The sequence below is a fragment of the Helianthus annuus genome, chromosome 4 (assembly GCF_002127325.2).
Source record: "Helianthus annuus cultivar XRQ/B chromosome 4, HanXRQr2.0-SUNRISE, whole genome shotgun sequence".
Taxonomy (NCBI): Eukaryota; Viridiplantae; Streptophyta; class Magnoliopsida; order Asterales; family Asteraceae; genus Helianthus; species Helianthus annuus.
In genome coordinates, this window is record NC_035436.2 from 169,559,267 (window position 1) to 169,573,783 (window position 14,517).

The 14,517-nt window shown below is 37.1% G+C and overlaps 2 protein-coding genes across 2 annotated transcripts; both read left to right on the forward strand.

The window, feature by feature from the left end:
* Window positions 1-482: 482 nt before the first annotated feature.
* Window positions 483-5,409, forward strand: LOC110917156 (FBD-associated F-box protein At5g22730). The gene is made up of 3 exons (XM_022161758.2): window positions 483-1,662; window positions 4,485-4,649; window positions 4,953-5,409. Exons 1-3 carry the CDS (start codon window positions 574-576, stop codon window positions 5,217-5,219), a joined length of 1,521 nt encoding a protein of 506 aa, XP_022017450.1. The 5' UTR covers window positions 483-573; the 3' UTR covers window positions 5,220-5,409.
* Window positions 5,410-13,445: 8,036 nt separating this feature from the next.
* Window positions 13,446-13,977, forward strand: LOC110918353. Its single transcript, XM_022162694.2, has 2 exons — window positions 13,446-13,647; window positions 13,726-13,977. Exons 1-2 carry the CDS (start codon window positions 13,483-13,485, stop codon window positions 13,975-13,977), a joined length of 417 nt encoding a protein of 138 aa, XP_022018386.1. The 5' UTR covers window positions 13,446-13,482.
* Window positions 13,978-14,517: the final 540 nt, after the last annotated feature.

A 14,517-nucleotide genomic window follows, 5' to 3' on the forward strand; every position in this document is an offset into this window, starting at 1 on the left:
AATCAAAAGCAAACAAAGAAACACACTTTTCCCAATATTAGTACTAAACAATGGTTGTTTTTATACCTCATTTTAATGATTTATATGTTGTATTTTATGCATATCAATACTACTGACAAAAAGAGCATAAAACGGAGACATTCAGAATCGAAATCGGGAGCAGAGACTCAGCAAGATGACAAACAAAACTACAAACCACTCTAATACTATTGAGTTTTACTATGAGCTTTCAATTATCAATATTTAGGTAGTGTAAATTCGGTAGACTGATGTGATGTCCACCGACATTTAGTTTTAAGAGTATATAAGTATGTTTTATATTATATCAAGATAATATACATTTAAATCATCTTTTAACTATAAACTCATTTACCATTTACCACATTTAAATGATAATTTTATAGTCAATAAAATAACAAATCAAAGGGGTGGCAGTGCATTGCGCAAACATAGGTCGAACTTTTATAAGGCACGTATTTATACTCACTCGCCCAAGCCCTGGAAGTTTTTAGGATTCTCAACGGCTCTGGCGATTTCATCGAAGCTCACCAAATCAACAGAAGAAGAAGAAGCATGAAGAAATTCAAGCGAAACAAAGCATCTAAACGCCAGAAGGGAGTGGATATGATCAGCAACCTGCCGGATCATGTTCTCCAGTTGATCCTTTCAGGCCTTCCAACCACCGAAGAAGCAGTTAGAACAAGCGTTTTGTCGAAACGATGGAGGTATTTGTGGGCTTCAATTCCGTCTCGAGACGCAGATTGTACTCGAAAACTAACAAATTTCAACGAGAGTGAATTCAAAGAGTTTGTGGATCGACTTTTGTTGGACCGAAGCGTAGATTTGGATAGTTTTCGTTTACGTTGTGAAAATCACTACGATATGTCGACTGTATGGCGGTGGATTCGCGACGCCATTATTCGAAAAGTAAAATTGCTTGACTTGTCTTTTAGCCCTAGGGTTGATGATGATCAGGTTATCAGGTTGCCTCCTATTCTGGTAACATGCGATTCATTGGAGGTATTAAGGTTGTCTTTGTCTTTTACATCTACTCTAAGGTTGCCTACTGTCACTGGTTTTCCGGCACTTAGGGTTCTTCAACTCAACAGTGTTCATCTAAGGTTGCCTACTATCACTGGTTTTCCGGCACTTAGGGTTCTTCAACTCAACCGTGTTCACTTAATGGATGTTGATTCGGTACAACCGTTTCTTAGAAGCTGCCCATTGCTTGAGGATTTGAGTTTGATTGACTGCTTCTCATACTCGTATGAAGATCCTCTCTCATACTCAGATGAAGATGAAGATGTAGATGTAGATGAAGATGTTTGTATTTCATGCCTAAATCTCAAGACTCTGAGAGTTCATAATCGGAATATTGGTACTTATACCGAAAGGTTTGGTTATGGTGGTTCGTCTGAAAACTATGTCTTGTGTGTCTACCTTCATGTTTTTTGCCCAAAACTGGTGTTTTTGGAGTATGCAGGTCACTCGGCGGATGAACTTTTAATTGAAAACCTAGACTCCTTGAAAAAAGCTGTGATTTACCCTGATAGTAGGGCACATAAAGAGATAACATTTGAATCATATGGTGCCAACACATGTCAGTTGTTTGCAGGAGTTTCTCATGTGGAATCTTTGTCTCTCAACCTTTTTTTCATTCAGGTAGATATATATATATTCTTTTTATGTGAGTTGTTTTCGTTATCTATATGCAATAAGCAAGGTTAATTGCTTAAGAATTTTTTGAACGGCCACAATAGATTAAAAACTTACATAAACCATGACCGGCCCGGCAAGTTAAACAAAACACCACAGAGGACCAGGGAATAGTGTTGGATTAATCGGGTTCGGCAAGTTGCATGGAGGAGAATATTTGAATTTTTTTGCATAACTAGGTGACCTGAAGAAACAAAAAGTGTTTGGATATGAGAGTACTTATAGGTAAGTCGCTGTTTGAAAGAATGATGTTTAGCACAACCACCAACAAAAAGTGCAAGCACTTGTCAATATTCTGCAACATTCCCTTTGTCCCTGAACATCGCTGTTTCATATCCATACTTTCAGAATGTCGCTGATGCATTTAATACATTAATCAATGTCGCTGTTTCGAATTAATACCTTGCCGAATGTCGCTGATTCATATCTATAAGTTATTTAAAGTCGCTGATTAGGTCCCATATGTAAATAAAAGTCGCTGTTTTGTTACATGTTTATAAATGTCGCTGATTTATGTAATTTAAAATATGTTAATAAATATTGCTGTTTTGTTATATTACATATTAAAGTTCGTTGATGTGTTTCCATATGTTCTAAAATGTCGCTTGTTGATATATATACATTACAACAACTTCGCTTTCTGATAATAAAATGCCGTTTTAAGTCGACAGGAGAAGTTAATATAAAGTCTCTTGTAGGCTTTAAAGCCATGTGAACCCACGTGATGTTTTGAGAGAGGTGTTAGTATTTACAATGTTTGAATTAATAGTATGTAGACATTTTGCTAAATATTTTGCAGGAATACCTCACATGATAGCAAAAACCGGATCGTTTTGTTTCAACACGATGTTTTTCTTAGCTTTAAAATTGCGGGTACCTATTGGTGACCGTACCTGGAAGAGCAACTATATAACATGTTCTTTTATCTTTAGGTGGTTCTAGGGGTGTAAACAAGCCTAGAGGCTCGAGAGCTACTCGTTATCGACTCGGTTAAAAGCTCGAACGAGCCGAGCTTTATCGAGCCCAAGCCTGAGCTCAAGCCTGTAATAGAGCCCGTTCAGTTATCAAGCCCGAGCTCGAGCTTGAAATACAAGCTTGTTTAGGCTCCCGAGCCTAAACGAGCCTAAACAATATTTTACCTTTTTATATATAATATAATAATAATGATGATAACATTGGCGAGCGGAGCTTTGGCTTGTTTAAGTGATATTAAAGCAAGCTCAAGCCGAGATTTTAGCTTGTTTGAGGTTGTTCATAAAATAGCTCGAGCCGAGCTCGAGCTTTGTGTTTAACTTGCGAGCTGAGCTCGAGCTCAAATAAGTAGGCTCGAACCGAGCCGAGCTCGAGCTTCATAAAAACATGACGAGCCCGAGCCCGACTGGGCTCGGCTCTGCTCGTTTACACCCCTAGGTGGTTCGGATCACAGCAGAATTTCCTGCAAGTGACTTGTGTAGTATTTCGAACATATTGAAAGAAAACAGCGACATTATCTGATGTATTAAATACAAACAGCTACATTTATGAACATATTGAAAGAAAACAGCGACGTTTATATAATTATCAGTTTCAATCAGCGACATTCTCTAAGTTTCTTTTTCAATCAGCGACATTCGGCAAAGTATTAAATCGAAACAGCGACATTCTGCAATGTATTTACATGAATCAGCAACATTCTCTAATGTATCTCTTTCAATCAGCGGCATTCTGAAAGTATGGATATGAAACAGCGATGTTCAGGGATAAAGGGATTGTTGCAGAATATTGACAGGTTCTTGCACTTTTTGTAGGTGGTTGTGCTAAACATCATTCTTTCAAACAGCGACTTACCTATAAGTACTCTCATATCCAAAAGCCACCTAGAATCACTCTTTGTTTCTTCAGGTCACCTAAAAAATTTAGAATATCATGTTGCACCTGCTCGTGTGAGTTGGGCGTCGTTGGAGTACTAGTCGGTTTATTTAGCATGTTTTTTTTGTATTTAATATAAACAGGAGTAGTATTAGCATTTATTACGTACCCATCTTTCAAATCGAATATAGAAGCTTCCTCCGTTTGCATATTCGCGTATACATATTTCATATTTTGTGAGTGTATTGAGTGTGACTTGAGTGGGGTCTGAACCAACGAATAGAAGGCTCTATGCAACTTAAGATTAGAACATTAGCTGTAAGATATAAAATTAGTATTTTAGTAATATCTACAAGACTATAACTTGCCACCAGATTTTGAATTCTAATTTTGTTACCAAACTTCGAGATGCTTATACTTGTTTTCTCATGTTTGTGTAATTGCCTTATATACAGTTTTGATACTTGTCTTTGACTATTAACGATTAAAGTACTCTACATTACCAATGAAACACTGGTATCTTGTGGACTAAATTTATAACATCAGTTGTTAAGTTAACTTTGCAGTTTTTCTTAGTTGGATGCCATGGAGTAAACTTGTTATATGTGTATTCCATGTAGGTTGCCTTTCTAAACATGGTACTTTAAATGATGCAATTACTTATTTAGTATCAAAAGATATACTTGATGGAGATATCTGAAAGTACTATGTGCACAATCCTTAATGTGTGATATTTAATCAGTAAAATGTACAAGTTACAAATCTATAATCAGGTCGATGTTATTCTTCAGCTTGTAGATAATTGGTTTTCATTAAATCTATATCAGCTTGCCTACATGCCTATTTATTGTATTTCCAACCTACAGTTACACACCAACAATAATTATTTCTGAACTTTATTTCTACTGTCATTATCATAGGCCATTAGTACTGCACGTGATTCTAACGGAGTTTTCGCGAAGTCTCTTCCCAATCTGAAGACGTTAGAGATATCCACAACAATTGATGACTACACCATGAATGTAGTCATCCGGATCCTCAGATGTTCTCCCATTCTGGAGTCTTTCCATTTGATTATTGAAGAGGTACAATTTTTTTCTCATCCCATTCCCATATAATAATACTGTTTGTGTATCATTACGGTGATGCATACTGCTTGTGTATCATTTCTGATTCATTTAACCCGTTATCATCAAATAATTAGCTATATTGACCTGCTTTCACATAATTGGGTTGATAGTGCCCTACTGCCCTTGAAACAAACTATCTTTTTGGTGAAAAAAACTTGACAACTTGAGTTATAGCATAGTAGATGAATACATTTTTTAAAATTCTAATTTTATTGTGGGTTTTGGCCCCTCAACTTATGCTCTCGTTTGATGATCTAGGAGATTTTTTGGCCGGAAGTATGGAAGTTAGATGAGGTCTTGACTCATCATTTGAAAAGGGTCGAGTTTCTTGAGTTCAATGGAGAACAACAGAAACTAGACATGGCTCGTTTCTTACTGGAAAATGGAAATGAGTTGGAGGAAATGGTTTTCAGTTGGCGTGGCAAAGTCAACTACCATGAAAAGTCAATGGAGATTATGAAGGAATTGTTGAAGTTTGACATGGCTTCTTCAACTGTCAAACTGATTACTCTTCTAAAAGACTAGGTTTTCTATAAATTGTAAGTGTTGCATGTTACTCAACTTGCCCATTTTGGCGCTAGTTCATGGATACATCAAGATAACTAAGTTATTACTTGGAATCTTCTCTAAGCAAAACTTTGTCCTTACCTTTGTAATTCGAACCTTCTAAAAGTGTTGGCATTTTATGTTCAAGGTCTAGTGAGTTCTTGACTTCTTTTAAATGGTGGTTGTGTAAATGTTTTTATCTGAACAAAATAATCATATGGCATTGAGTGACTTGGATTAAGCAACTTTTTTGGGTAAGCATTGATTTTGGTGACTCTGTGGAGTTGTTTTTGATCTTCCTGGATTTGATCTTCGGGTTAACACCCAAATGAACTGTTACAAGGGAGGGCTCCTGAAGACGAAGCCTCGTGGACCATCTTCCGATAATCAAGCCCTACAGTGTCAACTCATTTTTACTCTCAACTACTTTAAAACATCTTAATATCTTACTTACCGACAACACTCCTTAAAAATAATCAAAATCATAGTCCAAGTCAATAAACCAGATAAGTAATAAAATATATACTTTAAAAATAATAAATCCTACTAACACGCATTTTTGAATTAATGTTATAATGATAAGTATTAAATAAGAATACGTCATTTGGCTTATTTGCAAGCGATAATTGCAACAAGTTGTGACAACATTAAAACCAGATAAGTAATACAATGTGTGCTTTAAAAATATTAAAATCCATTGGCATTCATTTCGAATTTATACTACAATGATAAATATTAAATAAGATGTTGATGCAGATTTTGTGTCCGATGCTTGTCGAATAGATTAGATTTTATTTTACGTTGAATATGTAACAGTTAGTGAAACGGTCATACGAATGTGTATTGACCCGCTCGTTTGAAGTGGTCAAACGAGAGGGTTATGTGTTTGACCGTGTGTGTGTGCAAGTGAAATGGGTGTGGGTATAAATACCACCCTTGTCTTTCATTTTCACTTGAGAGAGTTGTGAGACAGGGGAGCTCATTTGAGAGTTCCCTGTGAGCTTCATTGTGTGGGGGAGAGAGCACCACTTGGTCTCTCCCCGGATGTATACTCCTTTGGTATTAGTTCGGTTAGCTTTTAATCGGGCCGATTTGTAATGTTTTATTACCGATCAATACAAGAAGTGTTTGTTTATCTCTCTAATCTCTCCCGTCTTGAACTAATCTCACACTAATCACGGTTTCGGTCACGAAACACGGTCCTACAATTGGTATCAGAGCTATGGTGCCCGATTTAGTAAATCTAACCGTTTACTAAGTCACATGTGCTCTAGATCTGTGATTTTTGTGCTTTTTGTTCAAGATGTAAAAATGGTGAAAATGGAGAAAAACCTAGATCTGGACCCGAAATTCAGATCTGCGATGAAACGAATCACACCCGAGGTTTAGGTTTTCTAGTTTTACACCAAACAAATCAAGTTTTCATCTTGTTTCTAAAGATTTTTCGTCAGATCTAGATCTGGGAATAAACAGTGGCTGTGTTCTTGAGATGTTCTTGGCGGCTGTTAAGAAATTTTAGGGTTTCCGACGAAACCCCACTTCCCATGCACATGACGAAACGCCCCCCAGGAAACACCTGAATATCCTGTTTCGTCGGCTTCCTTGTTTCGTTGACTCAGGTGTTTCGTCGATGATGGTGGCGGCTGCAATTTTGTTTGGGGTTTTTGATTGTTTGATGCTTATGTATCATTGCTTGTGCTGGTTATTGAAAAAGAAAGAAGATGAGGTCAGGCAACCGTTGATGTACAGCTGGTCTTGTGTATCGCACACTTGCATGAGACCTGTATTGGGTTTCATCGGAGCTGATTCAGGTTGAAGACAGGTGTTGACGGAGGTGCACCGATGACTGATAATGGTCTCCGATCTCAACCTTACGCTGAAGTCGCTGGTTGCTTCAGTCGTGCCCTAGAAATCAAGAAATTAGCGGCTGTATGTTGATTATTAGCTGCTGAATGTTGATTTTTATTTGGGGATTTGTTGTCTGGTTGCTAATCGAAGAAGAAGAAGAAGATCTGACTGACTCTTGGTCTTTTGGGGGTGGTTTAGCGGATCGAGATGATGTGTTAGCAGTTGAATCTTTGATTGTTGTGAGTTTTGGTTGTTTGAGGTATGTATCGCAGGAGAGAGAAAGAAGGGTAGATGGCTTCACAATTTTTTTTTTGGGGATTTATTGGATGTATGGTATATTACCGATGAGAGAGAGAAACACTTTTTTTTGGGGTTTGACAAAAGTTATTGTGTGTTGCAGAGACTTGTCTCAAATGTTAAAAAAAATGGCAGCTATGTTTGACTTTTAGGGTATGATTGTTGTTTGTAGTAGAGATATGCTAATAAAAAAAATTTAAGAAATATAATAAGTGATGTCGGCAGAAGATGATGTTGGAAGTGGAAATTGACGGCTGATAAGGTTTAGAAATGTTGACTTTTGGGTTTGGGAATAAGTTAATAGTGGGTTTGCTGTTTATGACCAACTTTCAAAATGGTTGGGCTCACTTGTGCGAGACAAAATGGCCCACTTATGTTGGATATAATTAAGTGGCAGTTGGCTTCTTTTACAAATTGGATTCATTCTTGTTACAGGTATGGATTTCAGTTTGTTTGGGCTGTGAAATGTGATGGCAACTCTTATTTGGGCCAAGATTCAAAGATAGTTACATGCACATGGGGTCGGGTGTTCGCAGAATTTATTTGAACCGCGCTTCTAAATGTCAACGTCAAAATTCATACGAATTTTGGGAGCGCGCGGGATGATGCGGCATGATGAAAGCAAAAGATGATGATATTTTGAAAAATGTGGGGTAGTCACGGTTACCGATGCAAACATCAAATTTTGGTGACTTGACTACTATGGGCCCAAAACAAAAACGGTATGTTCACTTCCGCATGTCAATGTTTATGATTGTTATCGGTTATTCGTAAATGTTCGAAAGCATTTTGTTTATTGTCATATTCTCGCATTTGAAAACAAACGTATGAACCTGGAATGTCAATACCGGTCCTAACGAGTTCACAAAGTCTTTGGAGGGATACAAGTCGGATCCTACGGGGTACTAGGGGACGTTCTTATTCAACTAGAATATGCAAAGAAGAAAGTCGCTTTCATGATTTTTCGGAACCGAGAACATTCAGTGAAGATTGACGACAGTTCCGCTAAGTGAAGGGTATTGGTGAACATGTGAAATTGACGACAGTTTCTTTGAAGTGGAGAGAATCTGTTAAGGTTTAGAGATCTTACCAAAGAAATGGGGGGATAAAATTTTTTTCAAATATTGAATTTCTTCGGTAAATTTCTAAACGCAATTACAGGTGGTAGAGTTTGTGATTTTCTGGTGATACAAACGGTTCTGCGTGGAATGTTTTGCACAGACACATATTTGAGGATTTTAATTAATTCTCCAGCCAACGTGAAGAGTTTTGCACGGAAACATAAAGGTATCTAAAGTCGTTTCAAAGCGCTGTTTACTGAAGACCTGGGGGAATCTTTATGAAAGTTGATAGTTCAAGGCTGAAGACCTGCAGGATTCGGTTTTGGGTTTGATGTTTCTTTGGGATTTTACAGGGATCTGGGGGTAACTCAATTCGTTGAGTTTGCAAACGATGTACTTGGTCAAGCTGACTTCCTGAGTACTGATGCTGAAGATCCGTAGTGCATTACGTGGTCAACTTCACAAAGGCGAGACAATGAGATCTGGATGTAGTTCAACTAAGAGTGCCGTTTGGTTGAGCTTGCAAGGGATATACTCGGTCTAGCTGACTTTCCTGAGTATTGATGCTGAGGATTAAAGTGCATTACTTGGTCGATTCCACAAAGACGGTTTTACAGAAGACAGTTCACCAGAAATCTCTATCAATGTAGTATGCTTGTATGAAATAGAGTTCTTATGACAAATCAAGACTTGATGCAGTTCTTAAAGAATGGAACACTTATCTAATGCCGGTTGGAGTATTGGAAGATCAGCGGAAGATCGTTCAATTGAGCCTTGTGAGGAAATTGCACAACACCCAACACGGATACGCGTACTTTGAGGGGGGACTTTTATACAAGGAGCGTCAAGATACTACTTACCTGGATCATCGGTCAAGGGGGAATTCGTTAACACAGAGAAGATAAATACTTGACTGAAGATCGATTGCAGTTGCATTTTCAGCATTCGACAGCAATGGACAAGGGGGAATTTGTTGATGCAGATTTTGTGTCCGATGCTTGTCGAATAGATTAGATTTATTTTACGTTGAATATGTAACACTTAGTGAAACGGTCAAACGAATGTGTATTGACCCGCTCGTTTGAAGTGGTCAAACGAGAGGGTTATGTGTTTGACCGTGTGTGTGTGCAAGTGAAATGGGTGTGGGTATAAATACCACCCTTGTCTTTCATTTTCACTTGAGAGAGTTGTGAGACAGGGGAGCTCATTTGAGAGTTCCCTGTGAGCTTCATTGTGTGGGGGAGAGATCACCACTTGGTCTCTCCCCGGATGTATACTCTTTTGGTATTAGTTCGGTTAGCTTTTAATCGGGCCGATTTGTAATGTTTTATTACCGATCAATACAAAGAAGTGTTTGTTTATCTCTAATCTCTCCCGTTTTGAACTAATCTCACACTAATCACGGTTTCGGTCACGAAACACGGTCCTGAATAAGAATACGTCGTTCGACCCATTTGCATGTCATAATCGTAACAATATTAATAAGTAAGATTATATTTTATTTTATTAATCTTGAGCATATTTTTTTCTGTTATAATTTTTAAGATGTGATATTCTATAAAAGCTACATCACATTTTTTATGTAAATATTGATGTGTTTACCCTTTACATTCTTTTAATAGTATAATTTAGAGTAAAGTACAATTTGCATTTTTGTGGTTTGAGGATGGAGTCACGTTGAGTTCCTGGATGGAATTTTTGGATGCCTGAGTCCCCGGGTTTTAAAAAGCGCTACATCCTGAGTCCCTCGAGCCAACTTTGATAGTTAAATTAATTGAAATGACCATATTACCGTTTTTCCCATATCAACCAACGTCCCTAGGGCTTACAACCTATTATTTTTTAGTCCCTGGGCATAATAGTCTTTTTACCCGTCAAATTCAAATACAATACTTTCATTATGCGTCCATATGACATTTAATACGTAGCAAAATCTATCCCTATGATTTTATAAAATATATAAATTGTATCTAAAATGCGTAGTTTGCGAATATAAAATGTATATTAACATTTCTACAGTTATATTACATAAACATTTATCAACAAAAACACCTACCAAAAGTCATAAAAATTAACATTAACACCTACCATAAGTCATAACATTCATATATATATATGTATTAATTGATAACGTTTGGAGGAATAGTAATGTTTTCATTTCTTAAATTTGGACATTGAACTTTTGAAAGCTATTCACTTTGACCAATATTAAACTTAACTTTTTGCAGGTTTTTTTTTTCTTTTTTTTTTCTAACCATACAACAATATATAACTTCAATCTTTATTTATTCTGATGTTAAAACTTTACTTTAAGATCTCAAAATTTACAAAATAAAAGATTTATTATTTGAAGAATTTATAAATATTGCATTCGTCCATGATTTAAGAAAAGTTTTAATTTTACTTCTTAAGTATTATTAATCATCATCAATTAATTTAATAACTATTTTGGTATAACTAACTTTACATAAATAGTTCTAACATTTTAAAAGAATATCTACCGGTTAACTTTGATAAACGATTATCGTAACGTTATTTTATTACAAGGTTTTATGATGTGAGATGTCTGAGTTGTGCACAAACATTTATTACTTATTAAACTTATCATTTTAATTATAATAAGTTATATTCAGAAATATTAAATTTCCGTAGGTTATAGTTATATCTTTTGTTATGCGATACTTTGAAATTGCGTAGGTTATAGATATATCTTTTGTCATACGATATTTAAAAATGTCGTAATTCAGATTTTTTATTTTCAACTTGGCGCACTATATGTGTTGGTGGTGATGTAAAATCAATGCTCATCGAAAGCCCGCGCTTCGCGTGGTGGATCCAACTAGTTAACATTAATTGAGATGGGGATAAGGATTGTACACATACATCCAATCCAACGTTAATTTGTTCTGAAACCTCAGAACCACCTGAACTTGCACAAGCAGGTGGGCCGTCACCCTGGTCCCGGCAACAAATGTTCAAATAACATGTATCAGGTTATATTGTTCAAATAAACTAATTTAAATTTTATTATTATTATTATTATTATTATTATTATTATTATTATAAACTATATAATTAATTAGTAATTGTTGATGCACTTTGTGGATGGGGCTCGGTTTGATTCGACTCGATTCGGTTCGGTTCAAGGCCGACGTTGCGATATTCCTCCGTCGCGCGCCCCAGAGATCGACACACGAAGCACGATGAGCCGCGAGATAACATCACCATGACATCGCCATGATGATGTCATGCTCTTTATCCAAATGCATTCATGACTTATATAAACAAAGAACCATGCCATGATTGAAGTCCAAGAAGAAGGTTCTTCTTAGACATGTTTTTCTTGATAATGATTCCAAGAAGAACCTCAAGGGAAGAAAGATATACATTCAAGAAGACAGTGTTTCGTGGGTTTTGATTTTTCTTGGGCCTTGTTTTAGAGCCCAGTAAGTCTTTTGTAGGGTTGCAGTTATGTGGGTATATAAACAGCTCTTGTAACACAGTTAGGGAAGAGAGCACACCAGAGAGAGTTAGAGTGTTTCCTGTTAAATTTTGTACTTTGTAACTCTTCTAGATATATACAAGTGAGCGTTAAACGTTGAATCTTGTTCTTGTATTTTGTGTTCTTTGCTTGGTTGCATACCCACTTGGATTCCGCACTTGCGGGTGTGTTTCAACAACAAGGAAGTAGGTTAACTTGATCCTCCGAGTGGACCTACAGTAATTAATATAAAAGTAATTTATAAATAAGTAAGTAATGATTAAAAAATGAGGTGGTATAAAACCATAAGTCTCGGTGTAATGGGGAGCCTTAGACCCTCCGTAGTGCTGCTATATATGACGCCAGGGTAGGGCATGGCGCCCTATAGTGCCCGACTACACCGTTACGACCAACACTATGTGGTAAGATTTTTGCCTCCCCGCGATGTATATCACGCCGTTACCCTTCCTTCCCCACCCACACACATATATACATACATACATATATAAAGCCCCAGACATATATAACCTCACTACACACTCAATTTATATAAAACCACATAACCCCCCTTTCTTACACAATTAACACTTGTCACATAACCCTCCACTATGGGGCTCTACCACTACACATAGCCTTATACACATCAACATTAGGGTGAATGGAGTGGTTACCTATTTGGAATAGGTAAACTCTCCATTCACCCAATCAGACAGTGCCACGTCAATTTACCTATTTTGTTTACTTAATGCTCAAAAACGTTGGCGGTGGTTTACCTATCTTGGATTAGGTAAACTATTATTTAAAAAAAACTGACAAACACGTCTTCCCCTCATCGGTAAACCTTCACCGCATACTTCCCCTCACCGATCGGTAAACACCATCGGCGGCGGTTTTACCGATCAGTAATCCGCTTTACCGAGGTGTTTACCGCACCACTCCGCTCACCCTTACATAACCCCTACCTTCGGTGAACGAGCATTAGCCCCTCGCCCCTACCAAATTTCTTTATTTCCTTTGTTAAAATTAATTAATAAGCTTTGGTCACATTACAATCCTTTTCTAATTTTATTTAGCTTATTTAGTTTGTGTCCTTGTGACACTTAATATAAAGGGTCCCCTAATATAAAAGCATATTAAAACGTTACATAGCCTTTTGTTGATGTCATTATGATTTGGGGAAATGGACTGTATCACCCTAAACTATGCAAAATTGGCCGATAGCACGCCCAACTTTAAAGTTGGCTCCCACCACTCCCTACTGGTCAAGTTGGTGTCACTATCACCCCTTCGTTAAAAAAACACTAACTGAGTTAGTATTTGAAGCCTATGTGGCATTTAAATGATGACTTGGAATCACACGTGGACAGGAACTTGATATATCATCTGTTTAACATCAGTAAGCATTTAACCCTAATTCCTAAACAAAGTCATCTTCTCCCCCATCAAATTGGTGACGAAGATCAATTGCAGATACTGGGTCATCGCCGTTCTTGCCCTAATACCTCCTCCCCATAGCCGATCTAGCCCCAATTGGCCATTGAAACACTCAGTCAAGATGTCGTCTTCTTCTACATCTGCTTTAATTCGAAAACCTAAAGTATTCAAGGTCGATTTGGAAGGCAACTTGTACTGTCATCACGATGTTGTTGCTGTTCTTCGAGTAGCTGGTCGTAAAAGTGAACGACATGGTCAAGAATTTTACGGCTGTTCTCACTGGCCTGTAAGTTCAAATTGCATATCAATTTGGTGTTTAGGAGATAATCCATTGCAATTTACTTATAGTTGTTGTGTTTTGTAGAGAGGGGATTGCAAATTCTTCCTCTGGAAAGAAGATGTTGATAAGATGTTCGTTGAACGTTCATACGGCACCTCAACTCAAGTGACGTTTAAAGAGCTGAAGATAAAGAACCTTGAATTACACAATATGTTGTTAGTAGAAGAGAACATGAAGTTGAAAGCAATGAGATTTGACACAAAGACGAAGTCGAAGACACCATATTTGCTAACCTTTGTAATTGCAATTGTCATATTGTTGTATTTGTGTATTTAGTGTTTATTGATAATGAAATGAAGTGTTTTGTTACTTTGACTCAACTGGACATCTAACTTAATGTACATGTTGACCATACTTGCAAGTAAGTGACTGAAACAAACTGTGTGCAGTCAAACTGTTACAAACTGCATATGAAGCCAAAATGGCCCAAGTTTGACCCTTGTTGAAGTCAAACTGTTAGTAGGTGCATAGTTGGCCAAATATGAAGCAAAGTGCAACTGCAATAGCAAGTGAACTTGCAGAAACAGCAGACCAAACTGTAAGCTGAATTTTGGCCAAATTTTGACCCATTTGCAAGTCAAACTGTTAGTAGGTGCATAGTTGGCCAAATATGAAGCAAAGTGCAACTGCAATAGCAAGTGAACTTGCAGAAACAGCAGACCAAACTGTAAGCTGAATTTTGGCCAAATTTTGACCCATTTGCAAGTCAAACTGTTAGTAGGTGCATAGTTGGCCAAATATGAAGCAAAGTGCAACTGCAATAGCAAGTGAACTTGCAGAAACAGCAGACCAAACTGTAAGCTGAATTTTGGCCAA